The 19,265-nt window shown below is 40.4% G+C and overlaps 1 protein-coding gene across 2 annotated transcripts in view; it reads right to left on the reverse strand.

Annotated features, from left to right (window-relative positions):
- Positions 1-1,507: 1,507 nt before the first annotated feature.
- Positions 1,508-19,265, reverse strand: part of CORO2A (coronin 2A) — a 73,557-nt gene continuing 55,799 nt past the window's right edge. For both annotated transcript variants that reach the window (XM_081941686.1, XM_081941687.1), the window contains exons 5-12: positions 18,712-18,891; positions 16,452-16,568; positions 12,785-12,889; positions 9,638-9,734; positions 8,571-8,683; positions 8,369-8,459; positions 6,805-7,064; positions 1,508-5,629 (exon numbers count right to left, since the gene is read on the reverse strand). In XM_081941686.1, the coding sequence (XP_081797812.1) occupies positions 5,498-5,629; positions 6,805-7,064; positions 8,369-8,459; positions 8,571-8,683; positions 9,638-9,734; positions 12,785-12,889; positions 16,452-16,568; positions 18,712-18,891 (1,095 nt within the window). In that variant the 3' untranslated portion in view covers positions 1,508-5,497. The remainder of the gene's footprint in view (positions 5,630-6,804; positions 7,065-8,368; positions 8,460-8,570; positions 8,684-9,637; positions 9,735-12,784; positions 12,890-16,451; positions 16,569-18,711; positions 18,892-19,265) is intronic.

Consider the following 19,265-nt stretch of genomic DNA (forward strand, 5'->3'; position numbering starts at 1 on the left):
AGTAGCTGTTATTGTGCCCAGAGGAATTAGCTGCCATGTGTAAAGGATTCTAACTTAAATGTCCACGTTTCAATATTTGAGAGAAATAATACATCCAGTAGAAGGACTTGGTTGGTAATGTTCTTCTGATTAAAAGGTGAATTATGGAATCTGTTTAAATGAAGTATCAGATGTATTTCTAAAGTTTCTTTAAATAGTGTTTGCAATCCTGCCGATCAGCAATTTTGTTGTAAGGGAAAGTTCTAATTCCCGCCTTACTAAAAAGCCATTTGATTGAATTTCAGCTTTAAGGGAAAAAGAGAGACATACATGGATTAAAACTGTTGAGTTATCACTTATGGCATGTGTGATTAAACAATAGTAAAATGCTCTTGTAGACTAGTAACTGGATTTACCGTAGTTACATGGTTGATATAAGTATTAAAAATGCTTAGCTTTTCCAAGACCATTCCTTGTATTTATTAAGTACAAGCCTTGTCATTCTTTCGTATGGGGATATGTCCCCAATGGCATTTCAGTTTCTTTGCTTTTAAATCACTGTAATAGAAAAAAAAAATACCACCATCCATATATCTTTAAATATAGTTAGGCGCTATTTAATAAAGCATAATCAGTTTGTCATCACTGTATATAGATTTTTCTTTTCTTTCCCTCTGCCTCTGAAAGCATACATGACTGAAATTTTGGTCTGCATGTACTATTTCAAAAGTGTTTTTAAAAACGAGTAATTTTTAAAAATAACTTTCAAGTGCTAATTTGTTTTATACAAGTTTCTTGGTAAACAGAACAAAAAGCAGTTATATATACATTTTTCAAGTAGATTTGGGATTTTTCAACCCCTTTGATGAATGGCTAACATTGATCAAAGCAATACATAAAATATGCAAAAAAAATCAAAAAGCTCACTTTAGAAATGCATTTTAAACCCTCTCCCTTTATCTTAAGCTGACAAATACTTTAAATAATTTATTTGCCTGTAAACAAGATAAGAGAGACAAATTTCCAAATTGCAAGCGATCATCCTCCTTAATCCAAGAATATATTTTACCCTTTTGTTTCCCTAACTGGCAGCATTTCTACTTTTGCCACAAAATGTTGCGTCTGTAGTTTTCCAAACATCTCTCTATCAGCTCATAATGTATTAATAACAAAAGATGGACTTGTACCAATTAGTTATTTAATCTACATTCAGCCGTTTCCCAAAAATACGAAGTGGGAGTATATCTTACCATATATCCGAGATTAGCTACAGGAAATAGTAATTCTATTACTGTCAGCCCTACAAGGTAGCACAAATCAGGAAACTGACCTAACAGGAAGGTTGCAGCTATTCTCTTTGTGATTAGCCTATAGAACAGTGTTTCTCAAACTTGGCGACTTTAAGTCCTGTGGACTTCAACTCCCAGAATCCCCCAGCCAGCATAGCTATGCTGGCTGGGGGATTCTGGGAGTTGAAGTCCACAGGACTTAAAGTCACCAAGTTTGAGAAACACTGCTATAGAAGTAGAATCTTGCAATTCTGATTGTGTTTTACTTCTCCATGTTTTATCTCTTCTTTGCTGAGATAACGGTTCTTGCCTCTTTTCCCCAAGATCATCTCTCTGACTCTGCAATTATGCTCCCAAGTTTTAATTTCAAGACATGTTATAATTCATCTGGCTAATTTCCTAAATAATTGGAATTGTTTTAATGTCTTGATCATAACTGTGACATACCAGTTGTTTTAAAGGATACTAATTAAAATCCCACGAGCACTTAATATGATATACTGGGATTATTACAAAGGCCAATTCATTTTATATGCATAAAGCTTGGTGTAAATATAGAAGTTCCATTATGTCTTTTGTACCATTGTGAATACTTCTTTAAAAGCATATTTAAGCAACGCCAACTGTAACATTGGGCTATAGCATCTGAGATCTTAGGGATCTACAGCTCTATAAATTTTCTTCCTAGTACATCTTAACTTTAACCCAAAATCGTGACTAGGATATTCATTAAATCCAAACTGACATAAATTTGGTCTGTTGCATCCAAAATCCATTAAATGACAGTTTGTTAAGTTGGACACAGAAAAAGCTGAGCCAGAACATAGGTGTTTGTATATAGCAAAGTCCGTTTTTCAGAGTTGAATTGAATTGAGAGTCGCCCCATCCAGTCCCGTGAGATCTGAATAGTACAATCCAGAAAAGAAATGCAGCTTCTGCTATGCAGGTATTCTTTTGCTAATAACCACAATGCAGCCCAAAATTTCTTACGATCTTGTCACAGTTGTTAAGTGAATCAGTGCAGCTGTTAAGTTAGTAACAAGGTGTGAAATTGCTTCCCCATTGACACTAGGACATTGCAATCATCTTAAATGCATACCAGTTGCCAAGCGCCCAAACTTTGATCACATGACCATGGGGATGCTGCAACGGTCTTGTGAAAAATGGTCATAAGTCAATGTTTTCCGTGCTGTTTATAACTTTCAGTGGTCACCACATGAAGTTGGAAGTTGAGGACTTCTTGTATGTACATATTGGCAATGAGATGGGTGGGGAAGCAGTGGGGAAGTGAAGGGGAATAATACAGAAAAAAAATATGGAGAAGAAAAAGACATGCTTGGGCATGTCTTCAGAGCTGAAGACGCTTGGGTGAGAAGCAAAATGTCTTCAAAGAAAAATCAGAAAGTCTAGTTGCCTCTTGAAAAAGCACCTTTGGGACATGCTTGGGCAATTTTATCAATCCACTAGGTCATCAGCCCTCAACCTTTTGGGCACCAGGGAACAGTTCTGTGGTGAGAGTTTTCTGTGGACCAGAAGGAGTAGGTTTTATATGCTGTCTGCATCCCACGGATGGGGATGGGGGGCTTCGTTTGTGTGGCCCGATTTCAGCTGGGGACCCCTGCACTAGGGAATGTTACAATTTAATGATGGATTAAAAGAAATGTTTTAACTTCGGTCTTGAAGGAAAAAGAGGGTAAGAGAGAACTGTAAGAGAAAAACAATGTTAAGTCATAAAACACAGAAGCAGTACAGAGGGTGGGGTGAACGGGTATTTCTGTATTAAATGTTTATACAAGATTCTTCAGTTTGATTACAGCTCAGTCTTCTGTTATTCTCACTTATCAATTTCTATTTTTGGGAATTTTCTGAAATCCTGCACAAATATCTTAACCCAAACTATCAAAGTAGTTGTATTTTACAATTTTATTATGACTGGTGCAACTTTAGGTATGTTTTTTTCTTCCCTTCAAATTTTCCAACCATTTTGTACATGAACATTTTCAGCATTCATGATTAAGGAGAAACTTACGTTAGCAAAAGGCATCTATCTCCCCCTCCCCCTTTCCATCTTGGGCTTCATAATCTTTGGAGTAGTTGATCCTGCTCTCAAACAATTGTTGGTGGCAGTGCTTTGCATAGTCTATCATAGAAATCAGCAAGGAAACAAATATGAAACATCAGTTGAAATATTAGTCATAGGCATCAAAACAGAAAGTGAAAAGTGAAAAAAAAGTATTGCAATTTGACAGTTGTGGGAATTTTGTTTGTGATAAACAGGATGTTAGAGGATTATCAGAATTAAGTAAAAGTTTCTTCACACTTCTGGACATTGAAAGTTCATTTATTTCAGTAATGCAACTTAAAAGGTGAAACTAATTTATGAGGTAAGACTCATTACATGCAAAGCAAGATAGTTCAAGCCGTGATTTGTCATAATTGTGATGATTATGGCGTACAGCTCATGAAAACAGTCCTGTTGCTCCTTGGTTCAAAGTCCTCTTTTCTGATAAGAGCAACTTTTGCCTAAAGCACCAAAACCTGGTTCAATGACCGTGGGATTACTGTGCTTGATTGGCCTCGCCATTCTTCCTCCATACTCTGAGTCCTTGGTTTCCAAATGAGATGCAAAAGTTGCTCTCATCAGAAAAGAGGACTTTGGACCACTGAGCAACAGGACTTTGGACTACTGTGCTTCATTAAGACCAGGGTCAATGCAGCCATCTACCAGGAGATTTTGGAGCCCTTCATGCTTCCTTCTGCAGATGAGATTTATGGAGATGCTGACTTCATTTTCCAGCTGCCCACACTGCCCAAAGCACCAAATGGGATTGACCATGGGATTACTGTGCTTGATTGGCCAGCAAACTCACCTGAGAATCTATTGGGCATTGCCAAGAGAAAGATGAGAGACATGAGACCGAACAATGCAGAAGAGCTGAAGGCCGCTATTGAAGCATCCTGGTCTTCCATAACATCTCAGCAGTGCCACAGGCTGATAGCTTCCATGCCACAACGCATTGAGGCAGTAGCAAAAGGGGCCCAAACCAAGTACTGAGTACATATGCATGCTTATGCTTTTCAGAGGTATTGTTCTATGTACAATCCTTGTTTTATTGATTGAAGGTAATATTCTAATTTTCTGAGATGGTGGATTTGGGGTTTTTATGAGCTGTACGCCATAATCATCACAATTATGACAAATCACGGCTTGAACTATCTTGCTTTGCATGTAATGAGTCTTATCTCATATTAGTTTCACCTTTTAAGTTGCATTACTGAAATAAATGAACTTTTGCACGATATTCTAATTTTTTGAGTTTCACCTGTATACCTATAAGATCTGATACAATATTCAGAGTAATAAAGGAGGAAAGAATCTGTGAGTAGAAAATTCAGCTTCAGACAATTGGAAGGAAGCCATCTTAAGAACATTAGTAATTAAACTCCTAGTTGATTTAAGGCATGAAGTGATCCTCAGAAATTATGGGTAGAGATGGAAGACACATTGACTACAGGGCTACAGAAGGCTTCCACTCTAGTTCTGATAAGACCACTTCAGCAGCAGTGGTCTTATTTTCTCCATCTCAAATAAAGAGCATTCATTTCCAAAGCTTGGCTCTCAGAAGCATCTATTTCTGACTTCCTTTTTAAATTAATGTCACCTATTTCTTTGGTCCTTACCTCTTAGGCATGAATACAATTTTAGAAGAAGATGACTCATAAAACTAAGAGAAGGTGATGGTTTCGATTCCCACATAAACTCTCCTTGGTTATAAGAAACAAAACTAATTCAGTGCAAAATCATTCTGATCCATCCAAGAATGCAGAACAAAAAGAGTCCAGAACTTCTATTTGGTTCACCACCATGTGAAAGAGTTGAATGCTAAAAAGCCTGAAAGTCCAAGCAACCGTATTTCAAAGTTCAGTTGTCTACTGGGGACTGAAAGGAGGTTCGTACTCAGGCAGGTCTGCCTTCCACTTTGAAACATCTCCAACTGAGTTATTATGGGATTACTTTGAAACATGGACTTTCTTGCAAAGAACGAGTCCGATAAATAGAGCACCACAAAACCTCCCTGTAACTTCCAGTAAATTCCAGCTTGCAGGATATGGGCACTCAAGGTAGGCAATAACTTGCCAATAAATCTGAAATTCTCCTTCTAATCTATAATCTCCAAAATATAGTGATTTCTGGCAACATCTGTTCTGAGACTCCAAATGATAGCCTGTCAGAATCGGCGAGAATCCACATGCACGTTTTTTATTTCCAGCTGTAACTGTTTGATCTGAATATCCCGCTGGATCAGCACTTCACGGAGCCGCCGAATTTCTTCTTGCTGTCGATAAAACATCTGTAGCAGCTGGAAAGTAAAGACTTCATATGTCATTTGTGCAATCATACATTAAAATCATCTGATGTCTACATGAAACTACAGAGTCAAGAAAGAGAAAATGACTATGATGGAAATTTAGGTTAAAACTAAATTTAGTTTCAATTTCGTTGTACACATGTTGTGCATTGACAATAAAGGTATGATCTGATTAGACACACATATGAACTATCCCAATATAAAAATGAGAGGCTAAACAAGAGAGTGCTTAAACTGCATAAACATATGCAGATCATGCTAAATAATATTGTAAAATGCAGTATTTTTCAGACTATAAGACGTATCGGAGTATAAGAAACACCAAGGTTTTAAAGAGGTAAATTGCGAAATTTGTGAAAAACGGGGCATGTAGAGCATTTGGGAGGCCTGCAAAGTGCTCCTGGGGGCCAGGGGGAGCAAAAATGCGACACATGCGGGGGTTTGGGAGGCGAAAAACAGGTCTGTTTTTTGCAAAAATGGGGTGTGCAGAGGGTTTAGGAGGCCTGTAGAGTGCTCCTGGGGACTTGGGAGGATGAAAACACCCCCATTTTGTGAAAAGTGGGTCCATTTTTCACTTGTTTTTGCCCTCCCCAGTCCCCAGGAGCACTTTACAGGCCTCCCAAACAGTGTGGGTGTCCATTTTTGCGAAAAACAAGATGCGCGCGCTGGGGTTTCTGGAGGCCAAAAATGCTGTATTCAGTGTATAAGAAGCACCCAGATTTTTACCCTATTTTTTAGGGGCACTTTATATTCCAAAAAATATGGTACAATAAATATATCAATTACTCCACTAATATTCCAACATGAAAATCTGTGGATTTAAGATCCAGTTTACCCATCAGCTACTCTTGCAGCAGAATATCCTTTATACTTCCCATTCATTCCTCATCTAATATCCGATATTTGAATTTAAGTGAGAGGAAGAATAGAGTAGAAATGTGTTTTCTCCAGACCTCTATTCAAGTGAGACATCACAGCAATAACAGAATCAGTGAATTGAGCACAAAGAGAGATGCTTCTAAGAAATAATTCTATGTCAGTATTAAATCCAGTGAGGGATGCCCCCGTTTCCTATCTTGCTTGTACTACCTGAGAAAGTAGCTATTTTTTTCTATTTTATCCCATTTACTCACTAACATATTTTTTTCTCGGTCACACCACTATACCTCATTTTCTGTTTTAGGTGGAGGACATTCATAGGTATCAACACCATTAGATAACTTCATTTGTCTGTTTTGCTCTTGTCTTTCCTCTGTCTTCCTGGTCCCCCATTTCTCTTGGAGCTCATTCAACTTTTCGGTGATATCAGTCACTCTGTCCCGGCGCGGGACAGGCTTAGTTGCTTCCATGGCAATCTCCTTTTCAAGAAATGGTGGTAAAGAACTCAAGATCACAGAACCTGGCCTCAAAGACATCAAGACAGGACCTGTAGAGGCCACAGAAAAGAACAATTTTGTCCCAAGCAAAAAGGAACAATAACAACTAGTACTGAGTGACCCTGAGAACCTAAAGCCACTAAACGCAAGCAAAAAAAGAAAATTTCATTCAATTACAAGAAGGGCATTTAGCTTAGTTTGTGTGCTAGGACAATGTACGCAGCACAAAAGCATTACAATTATGATTCAAAGCAAGTTGATTCCCTCAATCGACATTAAATAATTCAAATTTAGGAATATTGCATTATTTTGGTTTTGGTTTAGAGCAAGGCCAAGTGAAATACAGCTATAGGCCTAACCCACAATCAAATTGACTGGAGTTGATACCTTTCCACTATACAACGATACCAGGATAGAAGATGCCACAATAATTCAAGAGGAGGGGGTAAGCCATTGCCAAAAGATCTGAAGGAAGAATTCTACTCCGTACCTATTACACAAGTATTGAGCCTAGCTCTGATTTGGAAAACTATTGTAATTGTTGCTACAATGTATTTTTATGGAAGTGATACAAAACAAATGATTGAAACATACTGATGATTTTGTGTCAAACTTTAAACTGCTAATACTTAGGTAAATGCTGATATTTTTCTATCATTGTTTGTAAGTTGCAAGACCTGGGGGGGGGGGGGCTTCTCCCCGCACGATGTAGCTGTCAAAATGTTTTATACCCTATAACCCCTTTTCCCTGAAATCTTTTTAAAAACCAATAAAAATTTGAATTAAAAAAAAAAGTATTGAGCCTAGCTCTTCTTCCAAGATATTTGGAACTCATTTTATGTTCAAAACAACCTAGGTTCAGACTAGTTCCTTGAGATCATGGGTCAAAGTACTGTACTCTTCTTCCCACTATACCACAGATTAGATGGTAATTGGCATACAATTCACAAGAGCGGAAAAGAAGCAGTGAAAACTTTGGATGCCTCTCACAGTTGAACTTCATTCATTATTGTTTTGGAGCTCGTGACATTTACAATGTCAGTCTTATGGCTGAATAAATTGTGTGGGTCCTTCAGATGCACAGCTCTCCAGCAAACAACTACCATAAAACATTAGCCGTGATACCTTAGAATAGAGATAAAGGGAAACAGCTTCTATGTTATTGCTTTAATTGCTGAAGAACATTGTCAATTTATTATGAGAATTCTAAACACTGCGATCCTGATTATAATATTGTTATTGTGTACACTTCTGGGCCTCCAGCCTGTACCTCTGCCTTTAATGTAACGTGATGCAGATAGATAAATGAGCAAAATTTTTTGTTTCTGACAGTTTAAGCAATTGTACCACAAACCTTTATTAGTGCCATTCAGCCAGTCTCGTGCTGTCAATGATGGCTGTACCCCAGCTGTCATTGGATAGATGTCTTCCTGGTACGATTCAGACTACAAAGGAAAACATGAGAGAAGAGTTCCATTTCTTTATCTGGGGAACTACAGTATCCTCAAAACGAAGGCCCTCCGTGGTATATTGCTAGAGAAGAGATATCCACTCACCCGTCGGGGTACAATCATAGAAATGGGTTCAATCAGGCTTTTCACTGGAATCAGTTTATAAAACCGGAAGATCTCGCAGGCACAGACATCGAGGCCCCTCTTGGGCATCACACCTGACAGCAAAAGAAAAAACAAGTTATGATCAGCTCATACGACATTCCGCCACAACATGGGTTTGGGAAATCCAACTGCTGCTCTTCACCTCTGCAGAATAGGATAGTCATGCAGGAAGGAAACAGAGAAAGCTGAAATCTTTCCCCTGACCAGCACTACATCCTGGGCCTAGCCATTTTTTTAAAAAAAGAGAACAAATTACTTCCATTTGTAATTTAATTTTAAAAAAATGTAACTAAAAAGATTCTTCCTTTTCTGATCTTGTCTAGAGTTGCTAGGTAACAACTTGAGAACCTCTCTGTCTCTTATAGTTCCAGCCATTTCAATTCATTCCTCTTTCAGTTTCATGGTTTAAGAAGGCAGAGCTTGTGGAAGATTGATGCACCCATATAATTGTAAGAACTTCTACAGTTGTAGGCTTGGAACCATCCACTCTCCTTCTATCCATGGACTGGCAGATATGCACCATCAGTCTTCCAGGACTTTCTTGCTCTTGTGCTTTCAAGTAGACTAGATGAAAACTCCTTAGAAGAGTTGGAAGCGGGTGGAAAAAAAACAATTCTCAAAATTCTCTTGCCCTGCTGGCAAAGGTTTTCATTCAACCTTCCACTATCTGGTCCCTCCAGACGTGCTCGTCTACATTTTCCATCACCTCCTGCCAACGCAGCCAGTGTCAATGGTGAGGATAACCTGAAGCCATAAGTCAACATATTGGGAGAACACCAGGTTGAGGAAGGCTGGTTTAATCAATATCCTGAGAGATAAAGGCACAGAAAATGAATGTCATGAGCCAATGCTATGCAGCCATGACAAAAGTGAAGCAAGAGGAAACAGGCTGATGCTTATTATCTGCCTGCAACCAGCTGCCCCCTCCCTCAATGCATCTGTGGTTCACAGGCACACTGTTCACGTTCCCCAGCATACAAACTGCAATGAAACTGCTGCAAACTTACCAATTCCTTTCTGAGGCAAAGGGGAACGATATTCGGTCAGGTAATATAGGTATGGTTTCTCCACATTTATTTCATAGTACCTGATGTTCCCATCTCCCTAAAGATAATTGTAAGAGATACAAATTCAATGTATACTCACTTCCTCTCCCTATTAAGTGAAATATTTAATTCTTTCCAGGGGAGCAGCTTAAGCTGGGGGGGGGGGGAGGCAGGTACTAAACACCGAGGTGCCATCCCCTCTGCCTCCCGTATCTCCTGTTACCCGACACCACTGAAATAGGTCACCCTCCTCTTCCTTCCCTAAGAACCATTCTATCCCCCATCACTAACACTTTTCCTTAAAAGGGGGGGGAACCTCCTCCCACTGACAAACTGTTGGGGGCAAGGTGAGCTTTACAGGCACTATAGCACTTGCTCTCAGCACTCTCAAACTCACACCACCCCTTCCTCATTGCCACAGAAGAGTCACATCCAACACCCCCTTATCTCCCAACACACTCAGAATACACCCACTCAATGCACAAACGGCACCGTGTCCAGTCGCTCTCACCTACCAAGCAGGGAGCCACTCCTTCCCCCTCAGCTCTCACCCGGGGGGGGGGGGGGGGAGGGATCAACACACTCGCCTCTCCCTCAACTTTCCCTTCCAGCCCCAGGATTCCCCAGCCTTCTCAGGCCCGACTACAGACCATTCAGAGGATTGCAGAAGCAAGATTGCAGAAAGTAGCCAGAAAAATAGCCAGAGGGCCTGTTATGCTGCACTGGAAATTTAGCAGCTGTGTCTCTACAATGTCTCATGAAGTTCACAGTTCCAAGCTCCCACTTGCCAGTTAACCTCAGGAAGTTCCAATGCCAGCCTGCCACTCTCCACAGCGATATTAACCACACGAGTAGGCCCAGCTGCCGACAAAGGCCAGTGAAGCTTGTCTCTACTGCCAGCTCTGCCTCCATTCGGATGACCCACGTGGTCATTCAGAGCTGCAGCTGCTGACTCCTAGGTTCTCTGACCAGGGTTTAGCTTTAGCCAGGGGAATCCACAGGGAGAGTCCATGGGGAAGCCACACAATCATAAATCATCCACTTCCTCTGCTCCCTCTCATCTTCCAACTCTTGAAGCTCTTGGCCTTTCTGTTTCTTCACCTCTCCGTTTCTTCAACAAGTTCCAGCCTCTCAATTAACTTATCAAGCTTATCTTCCTCTAGCTTTTCTCTCTACACACTGCTCCACTTTCATATACCAATGGTCTACATTTCAAATTTTCCAAAACCTTCTCTGCACAACACTTTGGAGCACCATCTACAAATATATGCGGCCACTGTCGCCATCGTTTAAAAAAAAAAGATTCCCTTATATGCCCTCCAGGGAGGTTTCATTTATACCTACATCTGGATAGGCTTGTTAGGCAAGGCAAGAAATAATGGATGGAAACTGAACAAGGAGAGAAGCAAGCTAGAAGAAGAATCTAGGAGAAATATCTTAACAGTGAGAACAATTAACCAGTGGATTGAAGTCATGGGTGCTCTTTTATTGGAGGCTTTTAAGAAGAGACTGGACAGCCATGTAGGAAATTATCACCCAGCGCTCTTCCAGAAAAATGAAATATCCTAGGAAATATTGAAAAGGCAGAATATTTCTCTGGATGTGAAAAGAAACATGTTTCAAAAAGACAAAGTAACTCTCCCTGCAGCTTCCTGCCCCCATGAGCCATTAAAGCCCGAGCTAGTCCACTTTACATAATAAAAGACTTCTCCCCTTCAGCTCCAGGGGGATGGGAATGAAGGCATGATAATATAAGCCTTTACTCAACTGACCATCTGAGAACTCAACCAAACCTGGATTCAAAACTCAGCCTAGAGAGTTGCCCCTGCATGGGCTCATGTGAGTCTGAAACCAATCAGAATACATTTCTTACACAGGAACAGGAAACAGAGAGGTGGGGCCGAACAGATTATAAAAAGCCCTGCAAGCCCTTCTTCGACCCTTCTTCCCTTTTCTTCTTCATCACCCAACACCTGGAAGCATGTGATCACCTTTTTCCCCAAGACCGCCAGCCATGCGGTCCTGTCCTCCATTAAAACATCAAACCATCTTTGTAAGCAGCCTCCATGCCTCCAGTGTCTTTTTCCCCACTTGGGGGCGAACCCAGAAGGACATTTCTTCCAACAGCTACTTGTCTGGAATGGCAGGGTCTCCTGCTTGAGCAGAGGGTTGGACTAGAAGACCTCCAAGGTCCCTTCCAACTCTGTTATTGTGTTATTCTTAAATCTTAACTACCTCACATAGTCACCAGGGAGGCCACACTTAAAGGACCCACTAGATAAAGGATTTCAGAGTTGAAACATTTGCATCACAATGACTCTCTGCCTACTCACCTAAGGAACCTAGCCACCTTAGGTGAGAAACAGGGCATATGCCAAGGCCATATTCTAGATCAGCAAAAATCATGTAACAAATATTACTAAACTCAACTTTCCTTGAGAGTTATAATGAGTGCAATCAGTCTTGGAGACTGGCACCATTTTAAGTTTCTTATATATCTTGGATCTGCTATATAAGCAAAACACAGCAATAATAATAATAATAATAAATTTGGATTTATTAGCCGCTCCCTTCCGGGCAGGACTCGGGGCGGCGTACACTAAGACATATATAAACATACATATATACAAAGACATACATGCACGGAGGACGTAATAATTAAAACATTTAGACAACTTAAAACCATTAACATGCCCCGTTTAATAAAAACCCAATATACAATAAAAATTTAAAATTTAAAAAAGACAGTCAGGAGGAATATGAAAAAAAAAAAAAACACATCAACATCCTAAATTCTGCCAGTAAAAAAGGGAGGGGGAAGGGAACCAGAACAATTGCAATGTTGGACAAACAGCACATCTGAGTAGCATCCCCTACGTATCTTCAGCCGGAAGGACTTAGAAAACAAGAGTGTTGTTGGAAGAGAGCGGGCAGGCAATCCATCATTGGGAATTCTGGGAGTTAAAATCCACAGAGTTTAAAGTAGCCAAGGTTGAGAAATACTGCTCTGTATCAATGACTAACCACAGCACCAACTGTATTGCTTTGCACTACACAACATATTGTCACAGCCAATTATTTCAACTTGGTCTATAGCTAAGAACTCACCTTGCTTAAGACATACAACATATGTGTGTCTGTATCATAGAAAGGAAACAAGAGGCCTGACGACCCGTCCACATCTTCCTCGTGTAAAGGCACAGAAAGATCATCCTGTATAGACAGATCGTGGAAAAAGAAATTACTGCTATAAGGTTTTCACTGTATCCAGAAAAATCAGAGAACACAAATAATGAGCATCCCCACCCCACCCCCACAATAATGTCAAATGGACCCTATTCTCACTGCCATGGTATGTTTGAATTAATGCTTTAAAAAACCCTTCAGGTTGCAGGTAGGAACTCCAAACAAACTAATTAAAACGGTTTTTACATACAGGCGCCAGAAATGGCGCTGTAGGTTTTCTGTGCTGAAGTCCTAGCAGTCCGCTCTGCCAGAAATAATGCAAAGCAGACTTTCCCATCACAAAGAGAACTCAGCCTAGCCTAGCCGGGCTTCAAGGATGCGTCTCTGTCTGGAGAGTTTCCAAGGCTCCGTGGTAAGGAAAGGCGAGAGTTTCCAAAGCTTAGAGCGCGGGGGGGGGGGGGGGGCAAAAATACTATTTACAGTCGCGCGGGGGGCGCGAAATGTTTTCTTCTTCCTAGGGGGGGCATGACAGAAAATAATTGGAAAGCACTGGCCTAGCGGAACTTGATGGGGGGGGATATATAACTGAGGAACCAATATCATTTCAAGCAGTGCAAAGAGAACTGCAACGCTAGGACATAAATATGACAGGGGTGTGTAAAGGTGAAATCTTGAGGCATTCTGCAGGCTTGGCTTCCTCCTGGCACTTTAAATACGATGTGCCTCTACCAGCGAATGGGCCTTTTACCCTATGATTACCATATTTTTCAAAGTGTAAGACTCACCTTTTTCCCTCAAAAAAATCTGGGTGCGTCTTATACACTCAATACAGCATATTTGGCTTACTGAAACCCCGCCCCCTTTCCCAAAATGGCCATGCATAGCCTTTAGGAGGCTTCCAGAGTGCTCCTGGGGGCTGGTGAGGGCAGAAATGAGCCAAAAATGGGCCGCTTCTTTACTCATTTTTGCCCCCCATCCCCCAGGAGCATCTATAAGCCTCCTAAAGGCTATGCATGCCCTTTTTGACAAAAAACGGGCCCTTTTTCACGAAAAAGAGGGCGTCTTTGGGAGGTCTGCAGAATGCAAAAACTTTTTTTTTAAATTTGCCTCTTCAAAATCTTGGTGCATCTTATACTCCAAAAAATACAGTATATATGTCAAGCAGAACCTTCACTTTCCTTCATATCTGTTTAAGGGACTAAATTAAGTACTATGAACCTCTGGCTGATCTTGGTGGTGTTATAGGGGTGAACTAATAGTGCTGTGTATTTCCAGCTTCTGCTGGAAATATGTAAGGGAATCTGTGATTCTCTTACCCGAGAGCTGACTGCTGAATCTAGAGTGGAAAAAAATAAGAGCATTTGAACTGAACATCGAAAGACAATCCTAGAGCAGTTCGCTATTTTGGAAATGTTCCAGGATTCATCTGCAATTACCGACAGTGTTCTGATCAATATGCATTTGCAGTAAGAGTTTTCAAATTCAAGCAGACACAGAGCACAGAAATCAATTAAGTGCAAACCATACTGTTGGACTGACACATGTTTATTTGGAAATTTATTAGGGCATGTGTACTTTATGAGAAGGATGTCACATTTTTACCTCCTACAGACCATTATGTGGAAATATTTAATATTAGTCTATTAAGGCCCCATTGTGTCCCAGGCCTTCTGGGTATAAAAGTGAGCTAGCAACGGAACCAGCTCCTTCAGAGGCTGTGATATAAGAGGAGAAAGCATGGATCATTAAACTAAAGGATTCAGAATGCTGTTCTAGATCTCGCCAGCAAGGGATACAGATCATTTTCAAAACAGAGCTCTTGAGATCTCTATTTTAATTTGAACTGAAACAACTTTCCAGTCTAACCCAAATTCTGACCAAGGTAAAGCAAACACAAGAACGAAGGACCACTTTAGGCAATCAGCGCCTCCTTTCAAAGCAGGAAGAGACTTACAGTACAGTATTATATAAGTGTTCCCAAAATCTGAAGGGCATTAACCTTAGCACACTGCAATGCGCTTCCCACAGCAGTTTTGTGGGACTGATACAAAAAATACCACATGAGCTGAGATTATGCCCCTGTGGACAAGGAGCTACTGAAACTACAGCTCATGTCTTGCTATGCTGTAGCTTCTATAAAGACTCACTTGAAAACATCTCACCTAATAAAATACCCAGGAAATGTTGATCTCTTTTATGTACAACTATATAAACCACATGTCATCAGATCCACATGAAGTACAGGTAATCCTCAACTTACAAGTTTGTTTAGTGACCGTTCAAAGTTACAACGGCACTGAAAAAAGTGACTTATGACTGTTTTTCAGAGTTACTATGTTTGCAGCATCCCCATGCTCAAGTGAAAAAAATTCAGATGCTTGACAAGTGACTCATACTTATGACGGTTGCAGTGTCCCAGGGTGACATAATCACCTTTTGTGACCTTCTGACAAGCAAAGTCAATAGAGAAGCCAGGTTCACTTAACAGCCAGGTTGCTAACATATCAACTGTAGTGATTCACTTAACAACTGGGGCAAAATTCACTTAACAAATGTCTCCCTTCCCAACAGAAATTTTGGGCTCAATTGTGATGGTAAGTCGAGGAGTATCTGTAGTTTATTTGAATATGGACAAATTGTGTTACACTGTATGCAAAATTAGGACGATTCTAATTGCCCACTGATAATCTACACAAATCATAAGATATTCTTTTCTCTGTTTTTCATTTTTATTTATTTTTTATTATTATTTTTAATGCTTTTACTTGTAATGCTGGTCTATGATCATAATAAAAATTGATTGATTAGGCAATCAGCCCAACTGAATGGTCAAGCTTTTTCTAGCCTGAACCACTTTGGACCAGGGGTGAAATCAACTTACCTTCTCTACCAGTTTGCAAATTTGAGCGCAGGACTTTCCACACATGTGCATAGTATCAAAAATAGGACATGATGACATCCGGGCAGGTGGGCAGAGCCTCCCACCACCACCGGTTCGCCCGAACTGGGTAGAACCGGCTGAATTTCACCACTGCTTTGGACACTAGGATACAGTTTCACCTTTGAATGCTTCTTCATAAGCATAAATTCCCTCTGATATAAAACCAGGCTAAGAGAAGCCTCCAAAAGAAATACATCTAAAGGAAGGGGCATGTTTGTTCCAGCGTCACACCCATTTAGAGTGTAGATGAGATTGACACAAGCAAATCCTCTTTATCCTTCCAAAGCTTTGCTACCACGTCGCATCTGAAAAGCTAAAAGAATGACTGAGGCAGTCTTTGGTTGTCAGCCCCAACCTCCAGACCAGGAAATCCGTTTCCCAAGTAGAATAAAACTACTTTTATTGAGATTGGCTGTTATAATAGAATCTTGCAAATATAACTGAGTTGTACCTCTTCCCCTTATACTTTAGTGAGTTAGGAACGTGATTTTCTGGGCTGTCTCAGAATGTTCTCTGGACATTCTGGAATTAAAACACATTTCACTCCTTGCCACCGTGACAATGAAGCTTGTATACCTCCATTAAAATCATCTTCCTTACTCTCTACATCAGTGAAGTGATCTTATGGCGGTTTACCATGAAACTCACCTGATCCCACAAGGCAATCTGCCTATTATTCCACCTGGATGTCCCTGTGGTGAGCAGCTTTTTCAGGTTTCCTAGAAACACAACTTTATTCATTCGGTGAGATTTGCTGCTTGCTTCCTGTAAGAAGACATAGGACATTAAATTTTAGGAAATCAAATACTCCAAATATTTCTCCTTTCATGGAAATCTGCTTACCTTGGTTAATGCTTCAGTCTTCTGAAATCTCTCCACAATTGCCCAAATTCATCTCCCTTGCATAGTTACATTTAGTTGACACAGCAATGTATTTGAAGAAATACTAGCAGATCAATTAAAAAGTAGACTTATTAAAAGTAGGTATTTCCAACCTGTGGCCCAAAGTTGGAAATACCTACTATATGGCCCTGGACAGCTAGTAATGTGGCACCCCCCAAATAGTAAAGTTTTACCATTATGTGCATTTTTATACATTAGCTATATGTTTTTGTATGCAGCCAAAGACAATTCCTCTTCACTCAAAGCAGCCTAGGCAACCCAAAAAATTGGACACACCTGGCCTAGATCATGGGGCTTCCTATCAAACCTTTTTTGTCCACTATGAATTGAAGACCACTTGAATGAATGACCAGAACTGAGAAATTATGCAAAGGATGGGCCTACTAATGCCCCATCTTCTACACCATTTAATTATCAGAACAGGACAGAGATCTTGCATCCATGAGTCAGGTAACAGATCAGATCAAGTGCACTACTCTGGTGCAATTAATTTGACTTTTGATGGCTTCCAGTTAATACTTGAAAGTCATACCCAAAGCAAATATAATTGATCGTGGGATCTTCTCTATGCATAGGTTCCTTCCTATGGAAGAGAAGACTGAGAGGAAGTATCTGAAAACATTTCAGAACTAAAGCATAGTGAAAGTTTAACACTGCAGAGATAGGATCTCAAAGGAATCCTTAAGGCTCGATAGGGAAGCAATCGAATGGGGCAAGGGTGCTTCTGACAGAAATACATTTTAGTTGGCCAGCAATTTTTTTAAAGAAATAACTCATTGCCCGAATTATTTATGCTGATGTAAAATAGTGGGTCCAGCCCAATGACAATTATTGGAGAAGAGTTACGTTATTGGTGAGATGGGTGGCATATAAATTTAATCAATTAATATTAAACTACCATGATATGGGACGTGGTGGCTCATTGACTAAGACACTGAACTTGTCGATCAGAAAGGTCGGCAGTTTGGTGGTTCGAATCCCTAGAGCCGCATAATGGAGTGAGCTCCTGTTACTTGTCCCAGCTTCTGCCAACCTAGCAGTTAGAAAATAAGTAAAAATGCAAGTGGAAAAATAGGGGCCACCTTTGGTGGGAAGGTAACAGTGTTCTGTGCGCCTTAGGCATTTAGTCATGTCGGCCACATGACCATGGAGACGTCTTCAGACAGTGCTGGCTCTTCGGCTTTGAAACGGAGCTGAGCATCAACCCCTAGAGTTGGGAACAATTAGCACATATGTGCGAAGGGAACCTTTACCTTACCATGATATTTTTGTGGTCTGAAGATCTAGCAACATTTGGATAGCATTTATAAGAAGACCAGCAAGTGAGTTTTTTCTTAGGTGGTACAGATTTATGTGAGTGGAGAACAAAATTGTACACAAAAAGTTAACATGCATGACTCACGATTCTTAGCAATGCAGAAAAGCAACCATATTAACGAAAAACAAGTGTTATCACCTGCAAAGATCTTTTGAATTTAAGATGAGGCTAGAAGACTCAATGCGCCTTTTCTTTAATACAATTTGAAATAAATCAAGGGAAGAATTTCATTTCAAATTCTGGAATCTCAGGAAGTGGTTTTTTTTAGAAGTCCTTCCCATCTCTAGAACATGACATGGCTGTAGATTTGGGTTTGTCTGACTCTCCAAAAATTGTAAATCTGGTCCAGGTTTAGAGCCAGTCTTTGCAATTGGATAACTTGCCTCTTATCAGATTAACAGAGTTGGAAGGGACTTAGCAGGTCATCTAGTCCAACCCCCTGCCCAAGCAGGAGACCCTACATCTGCCTCTACCTAGGATCGAACTCACAACCTCCTGCTTGTGAGGCGAGAGCTCCATCTCTAGATCACAACAGTCCACTAGCCTCTAACAGTGCTGCTTTGAAGAAAGAGGCAATTCACCTTCTGGCTAAAACCATCCCGTAGATCCCACTCACAAACAACAGCCTCTTTCCTAGTTAGAACCAGCCTTACTGTTCATGCCAATCATTCTCCCCAACCAACCTACCTGATAGATGGTTCCTGCTCGCGGGTCAATGATCCTTATTTTCCTGTCCCTGCAGACTGTGGCTAAGAGGCTGCCATCCGTGTTGAATGACATGGAAAGGATGACATCTGTATGGAAGCCGATTGTCCTTACTGGCGTCTGAATTGTATGTTCTTTGGTATCAAGGTTCCAGATCATGACCTGTGACAAAAATACAGGTATCAGAGAATGTTTTCTAAATTTTCCACCCACTGACCAAGCAGACTACAAAAGAACTATACAGCAACTGTGCCCCAAATGTGATGCACCAACAAATACTATCTCATTTAAATCTAACACCATGGCTGATTAGAGAAGGATGAGAAAGGGAGTGTTTAAAATAATTGGGAGCAAAGCTTTAATTCTGTGGGGAGTGTAATTTGCACAACATCCAAATCAAATCAAAACTTTATAGCTGTCATAGAACAGTAAAGGTGAAACTCGGAAAATTAGAATATCGTGCAAACGTTCATTTATTTGAGTAATGCAACTTAAAAGATGAAACTAATATATGAGATAGAGTCATTACATGCAAA

Source organism: Natrix helvetica, assembly GCF_964273705.1.
Source record: "Natrix helvetica genome assembly, chromosome: 2".
Classification (NCBI taxonomy): domain Eukaryota; kingdom Metazoa; phylum Chordata; class Lepidosauria; order Squamata; family Natricidae; genus Natrix; species Natrix helvetica.